At 39.8% G+C, this 13,526-nt stretch overlaps 1 protein-coding gene across 11 annotated transcripts in view; it reads right to left on the bottom strand.

The window, feature by feature from the left end:
• ZNF516 (zinc finger protein 516) overlaps positions 1–13,526 on the bottom strand; it is a 147,631-nt gene that overhangs the window by 13,498 nt on the left and 120,607 nt on the right. For 9 of the 11 annotated variants that reach the window (XM_075826507.1, XM_075826508.1, XM_075826503.1 and 6 more), the window contains 2 exons: positions 11,353–12,810; positions 3,489–3,593 (listed from right to left, as the gene is read on the bottom strand). In XM_075826507.1, coding sequence (XP_075682622.1) covers positions 3,489–3,593; positions 11,353–12,810 — 1,563 coding nt within the window. Of the gene's footprint in view, positions 1–2,405; positions 2,474–3,488; positions 3,594–11,352; positions 12,811–13,526 lie in introns of all 11 variants that reach the window. The other 2 variants (XM_075826513.1, XM_075826514.1) reach the window with 1 other exon arrangement.

The raw sequence follows: 13,526 nt of genomic DNA on the forward strand, positions 1-13,526 counted from the left end.
GTACTTTGCTCCATTATTCTTTCCCTCAACCATGACCAGTCTCGCTGTCCCAGCCACTGAAAAACACCCCCACAACATGATTCTGCTGCCACCACCATCCTTCACTGTAGGGATGGTATTGGGCAGGTGATTAGCAGTGCCTGGTTTCCTCCAGACATGACGCTTAGAGTTGAGGGCAAAAAGTTCAATCTTGGTTTCATCAGACCAGAGTCTTGTTTCTCACAGTCAAAGAGCTTTAGGTGCTTTTTTGCAAACTCCATGCAGGCTTTCATGTGTCTTTTACTGAGAAGAGGCTTTTTTTCTGGCCACTCTGCCATAAAGCCCAGATTGGTGGAGTGCTGCAGTGATGGTTGACCTTCTGGAAGGTTCTCCCATCTGCACACAGGATCTTTGGAGGTCAGCCAGAGTGACCATTGGGTTCTTAGTCACCAAGGCCCTTCTCCCAAACTGTTCCAAACTTCTTCCACTTAAGAATTATGGAGGCCACTGTGCTCTTGGGAACTTTTTTTTGTACCCTTCTCCAGATCTGTGTCTCCCCACAATCCTGTCTGAGCTCTACAGGCAATTCTTTCCTCCTCATGGCTTGGTATTTGCTCTGATATGAATTGTCAGCTTTGAGACCTTATACAGACGGGTGTGTCTTTCCAAATCATGTCCAATCAAATGAATTTACCACAGGTGGACTCCAATCAATGTGTAGCAATATTTAAAAGAAATGGGAGGCCCCCAGAGCTAAATTTCAAGTGTCATAGCAATAGGGTCTGAATAGAATTTTAATAAATTTGCAAACATTTCTAAAACTCTGTTTTCACTTAGTCATTATGGGAAAAACTTCTGAATGCGCTGTGTGTGTGTGTGTGTGTGTGTGTGTGTGTGTGTGTGTGTTATATATTTCTTTTTTTATTTTTTTCCTGGTATCAAGAAATCATGTAATAGCAAAGGGGCATTATGGTCTAGTTAAAATATTGCTTAATATTTAGAATCCTCACTGCAGAGAGACAATGAATATTAACTGATGACAATGTCATCAGACCCAGATAATTTTGGAATGGATTTTGTTTCTATGTCATAACAGACATCATTAGATGGTCTTTTGCATGGCAAGTTTTTTTATTTTACTATTGAAAGGGGTATGCTGGGTCAGTAACCTTATTTATACCATAATGTGTTATCAATTCTGTAATACAATTTAAATATCAATTCCTTACAGTTTAAGATTTGTGCTTGTAGAAATTGAATGAAAGTCTTCATGGTTTAAAGAGGACCATTAAGAACTAATGACATGCACGTTAAAGGTAAATATTTGTATTCCCATGAAAGAACAATTCTGGAGCACATTTTCTTAGAACTGCATAATGCTATTCCGCCTGGAAATTTTCCTGGTCAGAAAATTGTCATATCCTATTGACAAAATGGATAATAACATTCATTGTGTATTTATTCATACCAGGAGCAATAACAGAGGAATGGCACAATGCAGAAAGATGCTCCATGTTATTTAATGCAGAATATAAGTATTTATTAAAACAGACCGGAGAACTGACAGGACCTCTTTAATTCCAGAGGATGAAAATCTGTTCATGTCATAACCACACAGGTTCACGGTTCATTACAGTACAGTTATCACAGCTCTCTAGTAATCATTTAGGACACATTTTCATCTTTTGGAAGTGAACAATGAAGGTTTCTATTGAAAAACTACAAGTAGGTACCTGAAAAAACTTTGGAATCAATACACAAAGTGCATTAGAAAAATTGCATTCCTTTTCAGAATAGAATAAAAAAAGGATTTTTCATATACGATAGCACCCCTTTAATTATAGTAGAGCTTGGATCTTTAGAATTTTGGGTATCTCAGCAATACAATTTTCAATTCCCATATTCTCTGTACTCTTCTATGGCTTCAGGTACATTCAGCAAGAAGTGTGCTCACATTTCTCTACAGAAGTGGTTAGGCTAGAAGTAAGAATGAAGAAGTGGAAAGGGAGCCTGTTTAGATAGACACTGGACATTAGAAAACAGGAAAGGCACACCACCACACAGAGTCCACAGAAACTGCAAGGTCAGGATAAGGAGGTGCTCTATAGACTTCATATGTTCACACTGGAAAAAATACTCTTCAGAAAAACACAGACGAGTTGAGTTATGAGATACAGACTCCATGTAAACGTGGGATTTGTATGTTACTGGAGATTATTTTGATGATCTATATTTAATGTTTGATCACTGGAACAACCGCTATTTAATAATAAAAGATTAAATGTTTGAGTAACGGGAAAATATGCAATAGGGCACCTTGGCACAGATGATGTTAGGTCAGTGCTTTACTGAGGAGTACCACTGAGCAACTGTTCTCCCCAGCAATCATAAGAAAAACCAAAACACTCAATTAGTTGATAACATACTTGTTTTGGGGCATCTGCGGAGGTGGTGTGAACTTCAGTACCTCGGAGTCCATTAGACTCAAAAACCACTGTGGGAACAAGGGGTCTTGTTAAACAGAGGAGCATTGTATCTTTCGTTAGTGTGTCTACATCATTGAGACCATTACACTTTAACCACATTAAAAAGGAAGGGAAAAAAAATAGACACCAGTTACTTGCCTGTGGCCAGTACATACCAATTTACTGTAACACTTTCAGTGAGAGTGTGTGCTAATGGCAGCCTAAGGCCACTGCCCTTTTTAATTCAGATTTCAGTGCTGAAGAAAGCAATCACTGACAACATTAATTATCAGTGTGTGTGTAAAGGGACCCTCTACTTGCATTACTTACCATTTGGCCTCTGTCATTTCACATCAGACTGGCTTATGTATGCATCATTCACACTTCTGCACATAAGCCCAATAGTCTAGAGCGGTCACAGAATGCTCCTAGCACATTTCAAGCTCTACCTAACTCACAATGTTAATAGTCGCAAAGACCAAATTGGTGTAGCTTTAAACAGATATTAAACGGTTGCATTAATTATGTTTCATTTATCACTGTCCAGCCTAGAGAGGGCATGTTGCTATTAAAAAAAAAAAAAAATGGCATAAGGTGATGATGATGATCATATAAAACGGGTTAATGCTATGCAGAGACGGATAGCTGGATATCGGTGCGCTTGTGGCAAAATGAATCACTTGCATGTTTATTCATACTCCTTGTGGTCTTTAGTTAACCTTTCCCATCAAAAAGAGATTTTGCTTATAAATAACAGACATAAAATTACAGCTGATCCTTCTTAAATCAGAGTATTTACTGCTCAATAGCTTCCATAAAAGAAACCACTCCAAATCAAGTTTTAAGAAGACCTCGGTTATCAATACCAATAAAAAAAAGATTGTTCACATAGGTACCCAAATCAAAAAAAAAAGTATAGAAGCCATCAATGCAAGTAAGTCCATGGAGCCAAAGCAATACATCGGATTGAACAGGTTAGTATTTGCAACATTACAAGGACTACAGTTTTAAAAAGGTATTGTCAAAATACAAGTAAAGATGTACCTGTGTGAGACCTCATATGGGTCCTTAAGTGGCTCGGCTGGGTGAAACATTTCCCACACTCAATGCAAACGTAGTCTCCTTGTCGTGCCGGTGTCCTAAGCATTCCTTTGGTTGACAGGAAGAGGAGGGAGGGAGTAAAAAAAAGAAAAAGAAAACATTATGCTAGAAGAAAACATCATTAGTATGTCTAATGTGTCATTATGTGAGGCTACCTTCAGGCCCTAGATGACAACTGTCAGCCTTCATCTGGGCTGGGGATGACAGGCCAGGCACACACAGGACTGCGAGAATGCATAAATTACATTGAATTAAAAAATATTCCCCGTGATGTGCCCGCACCAGGACTGGCATGTCAGGTGTGCGCTTTTCAGAGCAGCTGGATCCACTTTTCAGCCATCACCCAGCTTTGTCAAGCAGTGTATCAAGCAAATCAAAGTGACTCCAGCGTGCCAGAGACTAGTCACATGGATAATAGAAAATGAGTAGAACCAGAGCTTGCCTGTCCCCCCTGGGCTGATGTACCTTGGAGACAAATGCAGAGTGAGTGGAGCCATCACAGACTAATCAAACCTTTAGCCCTCACCTATCTGCCTGCTGGTGCGGGTTTGACCCTAGACCTGGGAGGCACACACTAAAGACATCCGAGAATGAAAGTGTCTTTCTGGACGTTTTGAGACAGTGGGCACGTAACAGCCTTCTCTTCTGCCTTTAGTAAACATGTTTTCTGGGCTATTAGCATTTGTGGAAAACTACTCAGACCTTCCTTTTTTTTTTTTTTTAAAAGGTCACTTTACAACATCTGACTTAAAGGGCTAGCTGTTGTCTTTGCTGCTGATCAAGAGAGACATGTCTGACTTTTAGATTTGTATGTTTGCTTTGGAATATCATTTGCTTCTTTCAAAGCGAACCTCCTGGAAACAACACATTCTATGCTTTAAAGCTGGTTTAAACCCACAGAAAATTGCATAGCATAAGCATTGCACGATAATAAAAATTAGATTTCCAAAATCTATTTGCATTATTTAACTCCCTAAACCTATGGATTTATCCATTGCAGGAGGATGCTTGATCTCGCACTGCGATGAATATATTCCGTCACTGATTTTGCGGGTACTGCCCAGTGTGCTCATCGTGGCAAGAGTGTGGCTGTGAAACCGCTGAAACTGTCGGGATTGAGGCACCGATGGATCACTATGGCAGCCAGAGGCCAGCTTTGCCTTTGACAGGTAATAAGCATTATCAAAGAGATCGCTGCATCAAGTCCCTAGTGGGACTAATAAAAATAATAAACTTTTTTTAACCCCTTAATGACCAGCCTATTTTAGACCTTAATGAAAAGCCATTTTTTACGTTTTTCCATCGTCTCATTCAAAGTGCTATAACTTTTTTTATTTTTGCGTCGACATAGCTGTATAAGGTCTTGTTTTTTGCGGGACAAGTTGTAATTTTTAATAGCACTATTTTGTGGTACATATAATTTAATAATCCAAATATGTGCAACTTTTTTACTTTATTTTTGAATAATAAAGCAAGTGGATTTTTCATTTTTTTTTTTACTTTTTTACTAGTCCCACTATGGGACTTCACTATGCGATTATTCGATTGCATTTATAATACACTGCAATACTTCTGTATTGCAGTGTATTATGCCGGTTCGTGTAAAACGGACAGGCATCTGCTAGGTCATGCCAGAGGCATTTACTACAGGCAGACCTGGGGGCCTTTATTAAGCCCCCGGCTGCCATCAGAGACACAGACACTCGGCGATCTTATTGCCGGGTGCCGGTGGGATGAGAGGGAGCTCCGTCCCTCTCTCCAAAACAACTCTGATGTGGCGCTCGCTAGTGAGCGCCGCATCTGAGGGGTTAAAGGGGTTTTCCAATCTTTTTTTTTTAAATCAATGCAACTTTCCTCTATTAATATATTAGTGCACTCTGACTATCTTTTTCTTGATAATAAATGTTTTTAGTGACACTACTCCCTATTGTTTACCTTGAGAGGTTTGTTTTGCTCAGTAAGTTCATTCCTCTTCTCTTCATGTGTTTCTCCTCCCTGCATGCACTGCTCTAGTCCCAGCATGCAATGTGCATGCAGCAGTGAACTTGCTCCGCCTACTACACCCAGCTCTACTAACCTGCAATCTCAGTCTTCATTTTGGTGCTCTCATTCTATTACTGATAGCACAAGCTGAAATCACTGGATATCACCTTTATCAACGTTTCTTTCACCATGGACATCAATGGTGAAGGAAACGTAAGCTGAGGTTTCAGTTTGCCACTCCGTTGAGGGGTTACCCAACAGAAGCCTCCTACGGAATCCCTCAACGGAAGGGCAGCGGTGATTTGAACACACCACAACACATATGGTCGGCTTAGATACAGGGCCCAAGTGCATGTGTGATACTGTTTATTGGACCCTGTATCTAAGCCTAAGGTAGGCTTAAATACAGGGTCCCGCAGACAGTAATCGTATACAGTATAGGATTACTGTCTGTGGGGTCCTGTATCTAAGCCTACCACAAGGTAGGCGTAAAAGTTGTTGTCCATTCCCTAAATAATGATGGGCTATACACAGGATAGCCCATCAATAGCTGATGGGTGGGGGTCCGACTCCCGGGACCCCCGCAATCAGCTGTTTGAAGGGGGTGCACCGCTCGTATAAGCACTGCTTCCCCTTCATTTCCCTTATGTCATCACACTGTGAATCGCTGACAAGTTTTTTTTTAGGTGGCGTGGTGACTAAAAAACAGCAATTATACTATTTTTTTATTCTACTTATTTTTTTACATAGTTCACCGTGTGCTATAAATGACATTCACTTTATTCTGCGGGGCGATACGATTACGGCGATACCAGATGTTTATAGTTCTTTTATGTCTTATGGCGTTTGCACAATAATATACGTTTTGTAAAAAATCATTCACTTTTTGCGTTACCTTATTCTAAGAGCCAGAACTTTTTCCATCAATAAGACTTATTTTTTGCGTAACGAACTGTAGTTTCTATCATTAACGTTTTTAGGTAGATGCGACATTTTGATCTCTTTTTAATAAATTTTTTGGGAGGTGAAGTGACCAAACAATTGTGATTGTGGTACAGTTTATTATTATTTTATGGCGTTCACCGCACGGGATAAATAACTAAATCATTTTGTAGTTCAGGCCGTTACGGACGCGGCGATACCAATTATGTATAGTTTATTTATTTATATATTTTTATTAATAATAAAGGACTGACAAGGGAAAAAAGGGGGATTTTTACTTTTTTCACTTTTAAAACTTTTATTTTCTTATTTTTACACATCTTTTTTTTACTTTATTACTGTCCCACTAGGGAACTTGAGGGAAGGAGGCTCTGATCGCTATTCTAATACACTGCACTACATGCGTAGTGCAGTGTATTAGAGCTGTCAGCTACTCACTGACAGCAAGCATAGTGGGTCCTGACTTGGTCAGGACCCACTAGGCTTCCGTCGATGGCATAGCAGGACGCCATTGTTTGGTGTCCGGTTGCCATAGTCACCATCGCCGGCCGCTATCGTATAGCAGGCCGGCGATGGTAACTTAACCCCTAAAAAGCCGCGATCTCTATTGAACTCGGCTTTTAAGGGGTTAAACAGCGGGGACACAGCGATCGGTCCCCGCTGTAGGAGCTGCGGCAGCTGCTGTACGAGACAGCAGCTGTCACAGCTCCTGCATCTGTCGGGAAGACGGGCGAAACGTCCGTTATTCCCGCAACTTCATATTCCGTCGCTGATTGATAAGGGGTTACTACACATGTAATATAAATGAAGACCTAAAATCTGATCCTAGAACTTTATACTGAACTCATTGAGGATGAATAAACATTTATTACATGTATCGTATGTGAGTCACTAGGACACTAACGCTACACACTGACTTCAAACTTGCGCATGCGCAGTGTAATATACACGGCCGCTGAAGACGCAGCCACATAATTTCACAGAGCATGCATAGTGGAGTGTGTTAACCACGCATGCTCTAATCAGATAAAGAAGCACGTGGTACGGTTACGTCATTTGTGACGTAACCGTACAGTGTGAAAGCCGGAAACCGGAAGTAAGGTAGCAGACCAAATGGACGGGTCTTAACAGTAAGTGCAGATTTTGCATTACTAAGAGGTCGGTGACGGAAGAGGAGATACGATGCTACAGCCATTTGATCAAACGTAAGTACATTGTAAACGTATATTTTCCATTGTTTAGTTTAAATGAATGTAATTTTTTACTTCCGGAAAACCCCTTTAAAAACGGGTGAGATCGATACTAATAGCGATCTCACACGGTCGAGCAGGGATGCCCCCAGCCCTCATCTACGTCTGGCAGCTGAGAGAAGGGAGATTTAACGCCTCCCTGCTCTGTTTATTTATTCTGATGCAGCGCCGTAAAAAGGCTATTGCATCGGAATAAAGCCCGTTCGTGGCCGCCGTAAAAACACTATGGGGAGGTCACTAACTGGTTAATGAGTCTCCCAAAAAAATAAGTTACTTTTTTTCCATGAAAAGTACTTTAACCTTGCCAAAAAAAATAAAAAATACATACATACAAAAAAAAACTATATATATGTGGCATAAGCACAATCGCATTTACCAGTAGAATAAAAAGAATGGGATTTACACTGCACAGTAAACGATAAAAAAAAAATTAAAAAAAATATATCATCATCATCTCAATACTAGGAAGGAGGATGTATATTATCACTTATCTTCACTTGGGCTAATAGCTGTATATGTAGAACAATAAGACGAAAACTTGTATCAACAGCCTCAGTGTGAGCACCCTCTAGCTGCTGTATAGACACACACAAAAAAATACAGCTGAAAGAAGGTATGCCAAAAAGACATTGAGGCAGATTTATTAATCAAAGTTTTAGACCGCGTAAACAAGGAAGTCAGAAAATGCACCAAATTTATGAAGTCGGTGCATGCTTTATCATAAATTTGGTACATCTTGCCAGACACTACTCTCTACCTTATTCCACCTATAACTTGACTTAGTTAACGCCCGTTTTTTGCACAAAACTTTTGGTACATATTTGGTACACAGTGGCGCACTTTAAGCCTTTTTTCACTCGGACGTGCCCATTTATTCCCCACGAAACCATGCACCCTTATGAAGCGTGTCGAAAAAAGTGTGTCAAACCGTTAATAAATGTGGTGCACAAAATGTACGCCAGAATTGGCGCATTTTGAATAATAAATCTGCCCCATTGTTTTGGCATACGTCTGGCCAATAGAACTCTATAAGCACATTAGACATAACCGAAGGAAGTATAAGCCAAACAAAATGTAAACATAGCATTAAACGGTCAGATCAAAAATGTTAACTTTGAATCTAACAGTGTTTTATGTGCATTGTCAAGAGGTCATATGGGAAATGGCTTTAAACTATAATAAAAAAGACTAACTTCTGCTTACACTAATGTGAACTCCATGGGTGTAAATCTCAATCATATTGAATAAATGTGTTCTGTTCTGCCTGTGAAAAAGCGCACAGTGCTATAGGACAAATATAGATGCAGGCAATACATAGGGATGTGTGGTATATCATGGTAAGCGGTTTGAAAGCAGAATGATGTCTAATAAGAAGTAAACATTTAAAAATATTAATTTAGTCAAATATTAAAAATCTCCTTAGAAATGTTACCGGTATGAAATAGCCCGATGTTTTTTCTTCCTATATAATTTAAAGCACAATGACGTCACAATGAGAGAGCCATTGCTGTCGGTAACTACTCTACTTCACATATAGAAGAAAAGCATTCCTAAAAGAGGAGCATAGGCGACAGTACCTGTGACAGCTTGTGCTGACATACATATATAATAACCCCTACTATTTTATACTCTGAACCCTCCAGAAGGTATAACTTGTATTCTCATTAATGCAGCTCACAAAATCTGTCAACAGGTCCTCAAGTAAGAACGGTTAGATTCCATATATGAATTATTATTTATCACATTTACATTATTTGTGAGTTGCCAAGATGACAGCAGGCACCTAAGAGAATGGAGGCATGCTGATGCTTTGATGAGTAGTACGAGAGGTTAATTATTAGTGATCAATTCTGAAGAAAAAAAAACCTTATATAACCACTAATATCTCAAACAATGGCAAACACAGATACTTTGATGAAATAACCCGCTTAAGTGTCAGCTTGCAGCACCATCTGGTGTCCGTCAGAGCTCACTGCCACAGCAGCAGATCCAATTCCCAGCATGCCTCAGCAAAGAAGGGCTTAGGAAAAATAAAGCCTCCACCGAAGACTCATTGTGGAAGAAAAGACGAGTCTTCATTGTCAATGAATGCCAACCACGCAGGATTGAAATTTAAGCCGGTTGTCTGCTCACACTGACACCAAGTGGCATAGAAGCTGGAGAAGGCTGAATACTATGAAAAGGCACCAAACCGTGAAAATATAATCCTAGCTGGGGTGTTGTTGTGCTTCTGGGTTACTCCCCCTGCAAGAGCTGTGTTGCGGCTGTGGTCATTGGACGGTCCTGCACCAAGGGTTCGTTTAGGACCCACTTTAAAGAAATCGTAGCGAAGGGGCAAGTGGGCTTATACAGTTTGATCAAAATGTGTACCAAGAACCGCATGTTCATTTTGAAAAATGATGCTGAGCAGGAACAGACCACTGGAAAATACTGGATCTGTGGACCTTGTCTTATTCCTTTTGTAGATTTAAAACCCTGGCTGCAGGTTCTAAATTAAATGGCCCATATTGTTCAACATATCTGAAGGTCCCCGCTATACCTACTGTGATCATTGCATTAGCATTCTAATAAGAACACAGTAATAACTGAAAAATAACCCCAAATACTGAACTTATTGGCATAAGTATGTCACAAGATTACCCAAGGCAACCCTACTGGGTCGTCAGTGTTGTTGTCCTCCGGTGACCCACTCAATCTACGGAGTTATAAGGGACAAGTCTGTTCTCCATGAGGTGTGAGATGGACAGATATTGACCAAATCTGCCATCCATGTAGATTTCTGTGAAAAACTAATCCTGTCAGTTGATTATCACTCCAGATAATAGCAATGTGCATACTGTAGGTGTAAAGACATACGCTGTAATACAAGGAGAACTAGTGGCTTGTTTACATGCATCACCAATGAAATGTTTCTGCAGCTGCACTTTAAGCTGATAAGACAATTACAGCATCTAAAAACGTCCCCAATTGGTCCTCTTCTGTCAAGTTGTTAAAAAATTATATTGTGATTTCTTTGTTACACTCCGTTTTCCTGAAGCGACAATCACTACTGGCCTCACCAATGGTTGTACAACATCTCCAAAGAATGTTAAAAATAGTTTTTTCTTTATTTGTCAAACATCAAGCAAAAAATGGCAACGTTTCAGACTATTATATGTGTAGGGTCTCGAAAGGTTGCCATTTTTTGCTTGATGTTTGACAAATAAACAAATACCTATTTTTGACATTTTTTGGAGAGGTGTGCTGTTGTCCGACCATTGGAGAGAGGATTGCACTAGCTTGGATGTTGTTTTGTCCGATATAGGGCGGTGTGACATCACCCCATTTTCCAGGACCTGTGCGGCTTCACTTCCTTTTAGTTTTTGACTCCCGAATGGTCGGCATTTCAGCTGGTCTGTGTTGTCGCAGGTGTAAAAACTATCCTCTTCTCTTAACCATGTATATCAACTTCAATTGAAAATCAAGCTGAAGAAACCTTTACTTGCAGAATACAAATTTCTAATACTGCAAGACGTTTCAACCCAATATAAATAAAATGTATGAAGATGACATATTAGCAGTATGTTAAAGCACTACATAAAAGAAAGATATTTTACAGCAAATCCATGCTTTTTAGACCAGCAGAAATTTACCTGCATTATCCAGACTACTATTGGCTCCCCAACTTTGGTACAGCGTTGCTAAGTCCTTTGGAATGTAGGTCTTGAAGATATTTAGAATGTCTACTCGCTTTTCAAGGCCCTCAGGCAAAGGCTCTTGCTTTATTGGTTGAAAAGGCGATGATGGGGTGCCTGTTGCACTCTGTGGATTTTGTAAAACAGGACTTGCTGTGGGTCCAGTACTACTGTTGGACGCGACTCCCAGTTCATTAATAATCTTGGCCTGAGATTCCCTTTGAGGCACTGCAGGGCTCTCCTGTTTAACATGTGACTCTACTTTCTGGAATGGAAACGGTGTCTGTGAAAGTGTGAATTTGGTTTTTATCGCATCAGACACCGTAAGTTTATTTGGAGATGTAAAACTGGAAACTCCCTGCGACATTATGTATTTGTCTGCTTGTTTACTACTAGAAGGCTGCAGAACTGGTCTGGATACTGATGCCTGAACAGTAGGATGATTTCTGCTGTAACTTCCAGTTTGGGTCAATTTAGGACTCGAGTCATATTTGACTTTTGATGCTGGTTGTTGGGCCACTGTGCTATATTGTTCCTGAGCAGGCGTCACCTTAGGCTGTCGCTGTGCATCAAAGTTTGTTGTTTTAGGCCCATTGATGCTACGAGAGTGAACACGCACCTGAGAAGCGCATGTCTTGGAATTGGTTCCTAAATTTGAAGAGTTGCCTTTGGATGTTGAAGGCTGATTTGGCATCTGTGTACGGGTGAACCTGGTAATAGGTAATGGTTGACATTCTTTGCCGCCAAGAGCTGGAGGAGGCCCCGTACGCCCATTTCTGACCAGAAAAAGAACATTATTTTTCAGATTTTTGAAGCCATTTTGTTGAATCCACTGAGGAGCCATGGAGTTACAACTGACTTTATGCCAAATTCTTTTATGCATCCACAAAACTTCAGGGTAATAAGTCTTATGACTACAGTAGGGGCACTGATGAACAACCAGTTCAGCATGCAATGCATCAGTAACACTTTTACTACAAACCTCACTCCTGCTTGATTTTTCACTTAAATCCAAGGGAATAAGCTCCTCATTATCTGCTTCAATATTTTCTAACGCTGAGCTTTCTTTCAGCAAATCAAGTGCTATTCCATTTGAATGAATTATTTCAGATGACAAGAGTTTTTTCGTATTAACCATTTCCAGACTATTTTGCATCACAGAATGGGATGAGCTAATACTCTGACTAGATCTGTGAGGGTCTTTGTTGTATTTGAATGCTGGTACTTTTAAATCAGAGGGATATTCATTTTTCACAAAAGAAAGGTTAGGATGCTTATCAGAGACAAAAGAAGGACTTTGCAGATCTAGGTTTTCACATTTGCTGGTGTCTTCCGACTTGAAGGTATGAAGGTTTGTACTGGGTATTTCCATCTCCATATTCTCGGGAGAAAATTCACGGTGGTATGGCTTCATCCCTGCAAAAGAAAACAAATGATTTGTAGAGTAGAGAAAATAAAAACAGGAAGCAGTCATATAAAAAAAAAACAACGAACGTCTATGCCACCTAGAGGACTACAGAACTTTTTGTCTGAATTATGTAAAACATTATAGATCTATAATCAATGTAGCCAATGGGATGATCTAGAGCAAAGCTTAAACTTGTAAAAAAAAAAAACTATTTCTTGGCAGCTTTACTGGTGTTGGCCTATGAACCAGGAATTGCTAGGCTAAAACAATTAACAAAAATTCCGAGTGTTAATACAAAAAAAAAAAAAGTTTGTCTTTTTGGATGGGTGTTTTGCCAGTTCAAACAAATAAATTTACTTAGTCTATGAGCCCACTGCCTATGTTCCATCAAATGCAAGCTAAAATTATAAAATGTGTGCATGTGACAATTCGTGATAAAAGGGGCTGTAAAGGGGCACTGCAATGTTGCAGTCTAAAATCATAGTAATAAGAGGCAAAAACATTACTGAAAGGGTCATCTGTAAAAATGTCAAGACCTTTTGAAAATTAGGAACTATTTGTGGGAGATCCGACTTTTTTTTACAAGATCAGCTTTATCTGCTATATAGAACGACTGCACAAGACCTCTACCACAACGTGATGTCAAGCTTCTCTATATCAATTTTATAGCTAGAATGGCTTTTCCTTAGGCACCACGCCTGAAATGTGCAAGGTGGCATCAATA

Source organism: Rhinoderma darwinii, chromosome 5, assembly GCF_050947455.1.
Source record: "Rhinoderma darwinii isolate aRhiDar2 chromosome 5, aRhiDar2.hap1, whole genome shotgun sequence".
NCBI lineage: Eukaryota > Metazoa > Chordata > Amphibia > Anura > Rhinodermatidae > Rhinoderma > Rhinoderma darwinii.